Source organism: Gymnoscopelus braueri (genome assembly GCF_963280865.1).
Source record: "Gymnoscopelus braueri genome assembly, chromosome: 17".
In the NCBI taxonomy this organism is placed as follows: domain Eukaryota; kingdom Metazoa; phylum Chordata; class Actinopteri; order Myctophiformes; family Myctophidae; genus Gymnoscopelus; species Gymnoscopelus braueri.
Window position 1 is genome coordinate 16,288,831 of NC_137617.1, and position 11,335 is coordinate 16,300,165.

General features: G+C 41.7%; 2 protein-coding genes across 2 annotated transcripts in view; both read right to left on the reverse strand.

The window, feature by feature from the left end:
* The window catches only part of LOC308104568 (AT-rich interactive domain-containing protein 5B-like), a 148,763-nt gene extending 141,840 nt beyond the window's left edge, over positions 1–6,923 (reverse strand). Inside the window, 2 exon segments of the mRNA XM_080455013.1 lie at positions 6,121–6,438; positions 6,892–6,923. Of these exon segments, the coding sequence (XP_080311139.1) occupies positions 6,121–6,438; positions 6,892–6,912 (339 nt within the window). The 5' untranslated portion in view covers positions 6,913–6,923.
* A 3,391-nt stretch (positions 6,924–10,314) lies between these two features.
* Positions 10,315–11,335, reverse strand: part of cabcoco1 (ciliary associated calcium binding coiled-coil 1) — a gene marked incomplete at its 3' end in the record, with an annotated part of 24,566 nt that continues 23,545 nt past the window's right edge. Inside the window, exon 7 of the mRNA XM_080455633.1 lies at positions 10,315–10,320. Within this exon, the coding sequence (XP_080311759.1) occupies positions 10,315–10,320 (6 nt within the window). The remainder of the gene's footprint in view (positions 10,321–11,335) is intronic.

The following is an 11,335-nucleotide window of genomic DNA, read 5'->3' on the forward strand; positions in this document are numbered from 1 at the left end:
TGAGTGAACGTGCAAAATAACACCCTGATGTAGGCTAATGGCATAGTGCAGGGGTCTTCAACAGGGAGTCCGGGACCCCAAGGGTGTCCTCAGAGTTACTACAGGGGGTTTACTACAGGAGGTCCGCCAAATCTTTGTGTGGTGGGGAACATTAGCCTCTACACCGATGTAGAGTCGGTGTAGAGGGAAAAAGAGCAAACCAAGTACAGACAGAGCCAACGGTCAAGTTCACTAAATATTGAGGGTTTAAAGGTTAACGATCTGAAAATGCACATTAACATAATCCAGCTATCTATGAAAGATATTATAAAAATATCCCATAAAGACAAAAAATGCCATATAAATTATGGAAGAAAGTCGGTTTTCCTGCTATTTTAATGATGTTCTATAGTGTTGTAGAGGATCCCTCTACAACGTTTATTCTTTATTTACCGTCTGCAGTCTGCACCGGGGCCGACATTGTATGGATAGTTTCCCCGCAGCCAGTAAATGCAAATGTGTAATCCAATTGGGCAATTTTGCTGAGTGCACAGCGGCCCTGGCGCTGCAGTGACATTGGTGGGCTTCTCATCTTACTGCAGGTGGCTCAGGTTGACATCAAGTCACATTGATATTCAGATTGGCCATATGGCGCACATTTTCCACCGGCCAAACACTGAAAAGGCAAGAGTCAGGGACGTGACGTCACGCCCAGCTCGGGAATTCAGACGCCGTCCTTCTCTTTATATGTAGAGAGAGATCAGCATGTCAGACAGCAGGACGGAAATTGTCAGTTTATTGCAAATGGGAATGACTGATTTAGCAGTTTTTGCTTCGTGCAACGGAAAATACACCAAGGATGAGCACACTAAGGATCTTTGCTACCGTCTCTGGTTTTAGCCACTTACTCACATGAACCCCAGCGTCCCTATTCTGGGGTGAACATTTGGCAAAAAATGCAGATCTACAAGCTCACAATGCGTTGTGTGAGCTTGTGGATCGGCTATTTTCGAGAGATTTGGTGTAGATGGAAATAAGATGGGTGGGGGGGTCTAGTATAGAGCCCTGGGAGACTCTGGGCAACTAGGGGTTAAGCCTATCTACAGTATTTACTCTCGATGTGACGCATTGTGAGCTTGTAGATCTATATTTTTATTTTTGTACATTCTCGCCTTTAATGACAAGCCCAAAATAGGGATGCCAAGTTGTAAGAGGTTAAAAGTTTAAATCTTATCAAAATAATTGCTGCATGGTGAATTGGATGCACTGAGAAAATGTAAGCAAACATAATATCTAAAAATAACACCATTAACGCCGGGCAGAATGGCTTATGTTTATGTATGATATATATGGCTATGTCTGCATAGACAATGACATGTATTGACTGCTATGGTCCTTAAATGGGTGTAATCAAACACCATGACAACATAAGACCTAAGAAGCTAATGCCTGTTACATTTCTGGATCATTTGTTCAGAGACATCTTTTGGCCTGTGGTCTGCTTTACCCATGCATTAGCTTGGAGGACAAAAGATTAAACCAATAAACCAGATCATTATTCATGTAAAGCGATGGTTTTCAAACTGGGGGTCTGATGGTCCGACTCCCAGGAGTTCCAGGGGGGGTTCCAGAAAGATTAGTTAATATTAACCACTTTACCCAATATACATCGGCTAATTGAAAGTAGCTGAGCTTGGAGATCTGCTATTTTAAATTTTTTGAAATGTTTTAAAATATTTTTTAAAACATTTCAACAACACAAATCTTGTATTTGGGGTGTCCCTGGCACAAAATATTTTCAGATGTGGGTCCGAGGCCAAATACATATTAACTTGGGGGTCCTTCACATGAAAAAGCACTGATGTGAAGTCATGGGTGCACAATGGAATCCTCCTCAGTATCAGTTAATCCATTTGTAACTAAGAGAATGTACACATTTGTACGAGAGATTATGGAGGCGATAGGGATGAGAGCCAAAGGAAGTCTTTCACAGATTGCCCTTCTTCCAGATGCTCTGAACTTGATGTTAAAGTTAAAAAGGCAGCAGCACCAGAGACGCATCAAGCGTGTCAACAACACAAAGGTTAAATCAACTTAATGTTTTTCACACCGCCCGGCCGCCCCCTCACACTTTGTGTAAACACCCAACGATTAGGCCCAAGGTCAACGCAACAAGCTGCTCGTGTTCCCGTTTAATATTCATAAGAGGAATAATTCTTGCACAGCATGTCGTTTAACCTTAAAATGTGCATTAGAATCTAACCTTTAGAAAGGTACTTTCCACCTCAAAACAGAACCTATATGTTATCCCTACATCTTGGACTGTGTTATGTTTCTAAATAGAGGAACATGATTCTCCCTCATTCCTCTCTCTCTCTCTCTCTCTCTCTCTCTCTCTCTCTCTCTCTCTCTCTCTCTCTCTCTCTCTCTCTCTCTCTCTCTCTCTCTCTCTCTCTCCCCCCTCCCTCTCTCGCTCCCGCTCTCCCTCCCTGGAGAGATTTAAACTCCTGATGATGTAATCAAGGACCAAAATCTCTGAGTTGTGCCCTTTTCAGGTTCTATACCTGTTAGCACAGTGATGAAGTGGAGCTCATTCGGAATCTAAATAAAGGCCAGAAATGGAATCCACACTGCATCACTTTCAGATTTGCTGTCAGAGAAGCAATTCCATATTTTGGTCTTGTGCTGACATTCTAAATTATATACTGTAAAGTTGGCTTCCCGCTTCAGGGTAGAGCTGTTGATTTTTCGCCAGTATTGATTGAACTGCAGAGGTCATTTAGAATCAAACCCAAATTTAGTTTTAGGTTGGATTTTTTTTTCTCCTTTTAAAACCTGTTGCTTATTATGAGAGGGAAATGTGATCCTTGGCGGCCCCTGAGGGAGAAAAGTACAATAAAAAGTGGAACAGAGGGGAGTTGTTTTCTTTGCAATATGGGCTGACTCATATAATTACACTAACCAACAGCAGAACAAGATGAAACTGATTTGTTCATTACACCATATGGCCCATGAATAGGCCTCGATGTTTCCAAGAAAATCCTCACATACTGGATTATTGCGACATTACTCTATGTTTCCATATCATAATGGGTTACTCTAGGCCTGTGACTATTCTGCCCTACAAAGGCACTGTTGTAACTTTCAGCTAAGTAACTAAAAAAGTGTTAACACTTTATTCAAGGTTCTTCCTATGACACCTCATCTTCTATGTATAGCCAACACATTTGAGTCTATAAAGTGATTGAAGGTCACATTTGCAGTAACTACAAAAACGGAAGGAAAACCAAGGCTTTGAAGTCATTTTTCTCGGTTTCATTACTTTGAATCTGAATCTCGAATCATTTTGTTGCACTTAGAGGCTTTGCAACACATGTTATTGTAACTACAACAACTATACTATACTACACATAATGCCAGTGTGGTTCTCAAAGTGGGGTCCGACTACCCCAGGGATCCTTGAGGGGGTTCCAGGGGGTCCCCAGCATAATTTGTCAATATAACATCACAATTAGTTTAACCACTTTAACTCAATATACATTAGCTATTTGAAAATAGCCGATATACAATACAAGCTCACAACATGACGCTTTGTGAACTTGTATCAGTTATTAAAAAATAATCTAAAAAAATGTGGAAATCTTTGAATATTTTGGAAACATTTTAACAACCCAAATCTTGTATGAGGTTCCTTGACACAAAATCTTGTCAGATGGGGGTCCGCAGCCAAATACATATCTGTTTGGGGGTCCATGACATGGAAAAGCTTGAAAACCACTGCATAATGCAATACAGGCATTATTACACTACTCACATGCATTGTGGGCTCCCAATAGCCTATATTCCGAAAATAACTTATTGACCATGGCACTTCAGGGATTAAGTTTTCATGAGCTGCGCGACATGAGCTAATATTTGCCTCCCTCGCAAATCACCCTGATGGCAAAAAGAGGCTCAGTGCCACTGAAGTGCGATAGGCTATGAAATGAAACTGGCCATTGCCTGCAACACATGACACAATAACCTTCATAAATGTCAGCCGGTCCCTTTAAGGCACAGCCAGCTGCCCGCTTTATCAGCTTGCCATGATTAATCAATTCATAATGACCAAGACGTTTGAGCACGTCCACATGGTTTTTATTTGACATCAACCGAGGAGCTGCTGCTTATACCTCTGTTCCAACTACAGGAAAGGCAGAACTGAAAGCAGATTTCCTGTGATCCAATAGCTGAACAACATATGAAATGAAACATTCTGAGACTGTTTATTAAACATGACAGGTCATTTTCTATGCACCCCATCCATGCTCTAACGTGTTAATTCCCTTTCCACAAATAACGGCCGTGATGTGACAATAAGGAATTTCAATTTGTCATTGTATTGTAGTGTATTGAATTACACCCCCCCCCCCCCCCGCCGCACACATGCGCACGCACGCGCGCAAACACTCACACACAGACACACACGCGTGCGCGCGCGGACGCACACAGTCTCCCCCCGAAGCCATTCGTCATAACTGTTACATGGTACCATGCAGCACTGCCAAAAATAAAAGGCGTTTGATTTATCGTGTCATATGCGTGATTTCCGCACTCTTTGAACAAAAGCCACTCAAAGCTGCTGGACAAGACCTATCTGTCAGTGTGTGAGCGCCCTCGACGTCTTACTAAATCCTGTAAAGACTAAATGTGACAATAACTCTTTAGATCAAAATCCACTATAAAATATAGCAAAAGTGATTTAAAAAAACAAAACATATACGAACAGTCGGGGCATATAAGTCAAGGAGATTGTACCAGGGAGAACAGTGCAGTTATTGTACATGTCGTCTCAATCAGCGGCTCAGATGGTTTACATTAGTGGAAATATGCAGCTTATCTTATCACCCCATTGTGTGTCACGGCGGACACAAAGCGGAACAGATTGCCACATGTGATGTGGGTCATATCTGCCACTCTATAGGCTACTCACACCAGCACCAAATTAAATAATCCATTGGCTATTTGTTCCCCTAAAACAGCCACATGTAGGCTACAACATGACATAGCCTACTGGTTCATGCAAAGTGTGGGGAATACCAAACCGCTCGCACCAAAACACCCTCGCCCCCGGAGCAAATCCGGCGACCCCGAACGGTCGCCCCAATATATCGACGGTAGGCAAGATAAGAACAAATCTATTTAAATTGTTAGTCATAACTCCCCAGAGACACAGCCGTTATAGGTCGTGTTAAACGGTTATCCTGGGCTACAGCCTACTTACTACACGTCAGAAGAGATAAGGACTATACTAACTAGACTGATTCCCATGGTAGACAAGAAATATTACACGACAACACAACAGTCGCGAAAAAGTAGCCAATACAAACTGACTCGGATCAAGACTATCAGAGATGTATTTTATGGAGTCTGACTTTTACCTTAGGATCATAGATATGCAAATGTCAAAATCGATTAAAAAAATCATATATGATAGTCTTGATCCAAGGCTATCATTGCATAACAATGTCATAAACTATTAACAAACAGCTTCAAAATATAATGCCAAGGACATGTTTGGGTTAGCCTACTTAACCACTTAAAACCCACTTCCCCCAGAGAATAGGGATGCTGGGGTTCAAATAGTATTAGCTACACCATTGGTTCTCAAAGTGGGGTCCGGGGACCCCCAGGGGTCCTGGGGGGGGGGCTTTCCAGGGGGTCCCCAGCAAAAAGTAGGCTAGTTAATACAGCATCACCACTTTATCCATGTACATTTTGGCTATTCAAAAAATAGCAGATCTACAAGCTCACGTGAAGCGCTGCAAGCGTGTAGATCTGCTATTTTTGAAAATATTTGGAAAAAATAGCAAAAAAGTTTGGAAAATTTCAAACAATTTTAAGTTTTTTTAAACACAAATCTTCTCTTTTTGGGGGGTCCCTGGCACAAATCGTTTTCAGATGAGGGTCCGCGGCCAAATAACGGGGGACCTTGGCACGAAAAAGTTTGAGAACCACTGACTTAACCACTTAGACCCACTTCCCCCCAAAATAGGGATGCTGGGGGTTCAAACTGTATTAGCTACACACAACAAGTCAATAAATAGAAAAGGGGGGAGGAGGGGGGAGGAGGGGGGAGGGAGGGTAATCATTGTTAATCACCTCGCCGTGATCGACAGTCCGGCCCTGCGGGGTGTCCTCCGGTAAGAAGTAAAGTTTGGAGCTGGACAGCAGTTGCTTATTGCCGGTCCTCTCCTCCCAGAGCAGCTGCAGCTCGGCCACGCAGACCGGCTCCCCGGGCGAGCAGCTCACCAAGAAGAAGTCTCCCAGGGACAGGATCCTCGGACAGGCTCTCCCAGGATCTTCCAGGGACAGGGACAGGGTCCTCGCTCCTCTGCCGCCGCCGCCGTCATTAAGGTGGAAGCGGAAAGCCTTGTAGAAAATATAGGGTCCGTGCAAGCCGCAAGGTGAGCCTACCCACTGCGGAAGAAACAATAAACACATAAGTGAATAATGTGCTTAATATCACAATTCTGACACCATTGTAACGTTTCGCGAAACGTTACATTATCTACGTCCAGCACAGGCTGTTAGCGAGCCCCTAATAAATAATATGGGATGTATTTTTCATTATTATTTACTGGAATAATAAGTGACCACAAAATATTACAATAAACCCAAAAACATGCCAGTCAGCGCAGCCTTTCCCTATGAGCAATTATAGCGCTGATGCAGAAAACATGATACCGGTCAATAATATCCTAAAAATATTATCACCCCCCAAAAGTTTCTCCATCTCATTATAATGGTTAATTCAGAATACAAAATAAGAAAAAACACTCAAAATTACAATGCGTTCACTCGATACTAGTGAATGAAAACAATAGCGGAGGAATAGGCCGTAATAATGCTAATAATAAAAAATAATAATACCGTGAGTGAGCCGGGCTCCATCGCGACGTCGTTCTGAATCGATTAAACTCTGAACATTCTCTCCAAACTTGTTGGCTTGAAATGCAGCGTTGCCAGATTCTGCGAGAGAAACAAGCAACCAGGTCTATGAAAACAAGCCCAAAAGAAGCAAGCCCTTCTACATTGGCTATTTGAAAATGGCTGATCTACAAGCTCACATACTTATAGATCTGCTATTTTTAAAAAAAATCTTGAAGATATTTAGAAACATGTGGAATATTTTTTTTAAGCATTTTAACAACACCAAATGTTGCCCACTCCCTGGCATAAAATATTTTCAGATGGGGGTGTGCATCTATTATTTTGATCCCCAAATATTAATTTGGGGGTCCTTGACTTAAAATTGTTTGAGGAACACTGTTTTAAACAACACTAGAAACAAGCCCAAAAAACCACAACCACCAATATTTACAAGCATCTTTACAGAAAAACAAGCCCTAATTCGCTTATAATAAGCGGACATGGCAACACTGGCTTGAATGGCTCGCTGTGCAGGTCCTGGCAGATCACCGCACCAGCGCACGGACGAGCCGTCCCGCCGTCAATATGAGGCGGGTGGCGTTCGGAGACGGCGCGTCTAAAATGAGCGAAAATGTCACCTAATATTTTTCCAGGGCGCCTGCTTTCGGGCGAGCCATTTTGTTTCGTCGCTCTTTTATATTCAGATCATATTAAATTAGACGATAGTCGGGCTGCGCGCCGCCACTGCGGACCGGTTGCATAATCCGAGCCCTTAAATAAATCCCAAACGTTTAAAAATCACGATTCCTCCTCCACTGTGTGATAAATAAAGCTTTTATGTGTGTAAATTCATGCGTCACATTTTTATACGCTCGATTTAGAGTTTGTACCGCCGCGATATCGACTATTATCGCTATATGGTTCTGTCAGGACCTGTAACAAGGACGTTTGTGTGTGTGTGTGTGTGTGTGTGTGTGTGTGTGTGTGTGTGTGTGTGTGTGTGTGTGGTGTGTGTGTGTTGCGCACGCGCACGCACGCGCGTGTAATAGAAAAGAACATTTCCTGCAGACCTGGAGAGATTCAGGGGCGCATGTCTTCCTATTTCTAGAATGCATGTTTCAATCACCGGATGAAAATGAAACCGTTTTACGTTTTTATACTCCAAAATACAACTTCCTGATATCTCCCCCCCCAGCTTTAATGGAGGCAACTAGAGACGCGGGTGGAACGACAGTCGAGCATTTAATCCTTCACTTATCGTTACTTTTAAAGGTCCAGTGAAATGACAAAACGTATTTTTCATTTCACCAGACCTTTAAGCGTGTTTTTTTTTTAAAATATTTATATTTAGAGAGCCGCGCTAGACATTTTGATAACTGACGACATTTTTATTGGGCAAAGATGAGATGATGTTTTTCTCGACACCGGCCATGTTCAGACATGAATGTAGGCTAAGCGATGTAATTGGTGATGACAAACCATGCGAGAGAGATTAGAATGGAGAATGGCTTGCTTGGCTGCTGGTGTCACGTTGCTACTTTCATTATTGCGGCACAGAAGCAGGGAGCCCTTTGAAGTTGATGGGGGACAGATTATAGCTGCGTTTTGCATAGGGCTACACTGTAAAATCCTCGATGTTAATAACTCCGACAATGTACAAATTGAACCAAATGGACCCCGGGGGTCCATTTGGTTTAATTTGTACACCTTCAGAGTTTAATTTACTCTAAGGATTTGACTGTGTAACATAATTTTCTAACAATGAGATGATGGCACAGAACAAGATAACAGGCAGATATCCATTCTGTGTAACCTGTTCAGTGGCAGTACTTTATTAAATAGGACAATGCATTATTAAACATGACAAAATGAGAATGCAGAGGCAGTCATTTGTTTGGAAACGTGCACTACAACAGCTGTTGCAAAATTGATAACAAATAGGCTAGCATTTCTAATAATTCAAATTGCACAACACACTTCTACCAAAAGTAATGGACCGAATTAATTTAAACTAAGTTTCGCTCTGCAAGATGATTTCCACAGCATAAAAAAGAACAATGGCTTTACTCGAGAGCCAGAGCTCAATCTTGAACAAATTAATCAAGATGGAGATGTCTATCATGTAGTGTGAGTGGATTTCTCTTCATCTGTGGATCACAGACAGATGACTTTAGCGAGTTGTGTTTTCACTCAATGCCTACTTATCCCCATCTGGTTGTATTTCGTGGCTGTCGGATGGAAACCTTGTATATCCAAAACGGTTACATTTCTGGAAATGGAAATGAGAACCTGTCCCCCAATGGATACAATGTAGTTTTATTTAGTCACAAACTACTGTTAATACTTTTCAGTGGTTCAATGTAATACTACCCACATACGGAACGTAACCCTTTTCATTTTCACTTTAAAAATAAAAAAGCGAAATAGCAGATCTACATCAAGCTCACAATGCATCGCATTGTGACACGTTGTGAGCTTGTAGATCAGCTATTTGCTACTTTTGTGTGACACAATATATATGACGAAGTAGGGCATTAATTTACGAGAAGACATACAAAGTTGAAACATGGAGATACAAGGTTTCTGGCCGAGAGCAACGATTTGCACAGTGATGTCTTGACTCCAACAAACTGAAACGGCCCTCTGAATGAAACATCAAGAGCAGGAACAGCAACATCAATAACATATTGCTTGTTAGAGGAAAAACAAACCAACAACATTTTATACACAGACCTCTGTGCAGTGCAGGCCCCCAGTCTCGGCAGCCTCTATAAATTAGATTTATGGCAAATAGGTTTAAGTTTCACGACACTGAATAGGATCACAGGATAACAGTAACCTTTTGTGTTTGAGCTGTCAGGTAATTTACTTACCGTGAATTGCACCCCGACGACAGAGAGCGGCGGTGCATTTGGTTATATTTTAACGGCTGACTGCCACTGCCTGAGCTTACAGGGGAAGACAAGTCAATTGGAGACATTTACCTGATGCCTTTATCCAGACAAGCTTGGAATGCATGCAGAGAGTTGAATGAGCTTAAATAAGCAGATTGCCAATATTGCAAGCCAGCACTTATAGGGAGTGTACCTCTCCTAACAGTAGAAGTAGTCTATTACTAGTAACTCTCCTACCAGTAGAAGTAGGCTAGTGACTCCAGTAGAAGTACTATGACTCTTACCTATAGAAGTAGTGATTATTTTATCAGTAGACGTACTAGTGACTTTCTTACCACTAGAAGTAGACCAATAGTGACTCTCCTACCTTTTATCAGTGGAAGTAATAGTGACTCTTACCAGGAAAAAGTAGTGACTCTTATACAATTACAAGTAGTGACTAGTGTCACTAGTCACTAGTGACTCTCCTAGACTTTCCTACCATGAAGTAGGTTACAAGTGAGTCTTCTACCAGTAGATGTTGTGACTCTCATACCTGTAGGAAAAGGAGCATGATTAGGTTAATCAGCAAGAGGAAGGTTTGAGGTCCTATCACAGCTTTCTGAACACAAGCCATTAGTCCATTTAGTGTAATGTAGAGCATATATTCTGCTTTAGCTCTAATTAGGGCCATTGTATTCATGATACTGTATGTATGCTTCCCAAATATCCCCATTTTAGTGATGCAAATGATGGTAATATAACCATAGCTGTAATAACTGCAGCTGTATTGAAACAGTGATTTAGTCTTAATGAAGCTCAATGTGGATGTGTGCGCTCGGCCCCGAGGACTGAATTATTAAAAATGCGCCGTGTTGAGATTGTTGTTGCAAATGTTTCACTTGTCATTGTGGTCATTGAGTCACAAAAAAAGGACTTTAATATTTTCATTTCATTTTTATAATGAGCTAGATGTAAGCCCACTGGTCTTTTGCCAAATTGGGGTGACGGAGACACAAAGAGAGAGGTCCGTGTCAGTGAACTAACCTCAATTCTGAAGACTGATTTATACTACATTGTACAATGGGGTCCAATGCCCAAAATAGCCGATTTACAAGCTCACAACGGATCACGATGCGAGGCGTTGTGAGCTTGTAGATCTGCTATTCTTGTCACAGGACACCATCATACGACAGAGTATGAATTAGGCATAATAAATATGTTGATGATTGATGACTAAAGCATAATTTACCACCCTCCCATCGCACGATGGTGTCGCTCACTGAAAACAACCAATCGCACGGTGAGTGTAAAATAGGCTTAATGTATAAATTATACATAAGCAGGAAAGGCATGCGTGCACATTTTTCTACTTAAAGGTTGGGAATTCAATAAGATTCAACATGAGAGCTTGTGTATTGCTGTGTGTTCTGCAGAGTTAGTGGAAATACTGTATTCCCGAACGTTTCATTGATTGACCCATAGTCCATCTCTTTTATAAATTCTGAAGGATGCTGCTTTATAAGACAAAATTGGCTTTTTTGTTCACATGTCTTACTGCTGAAACACGG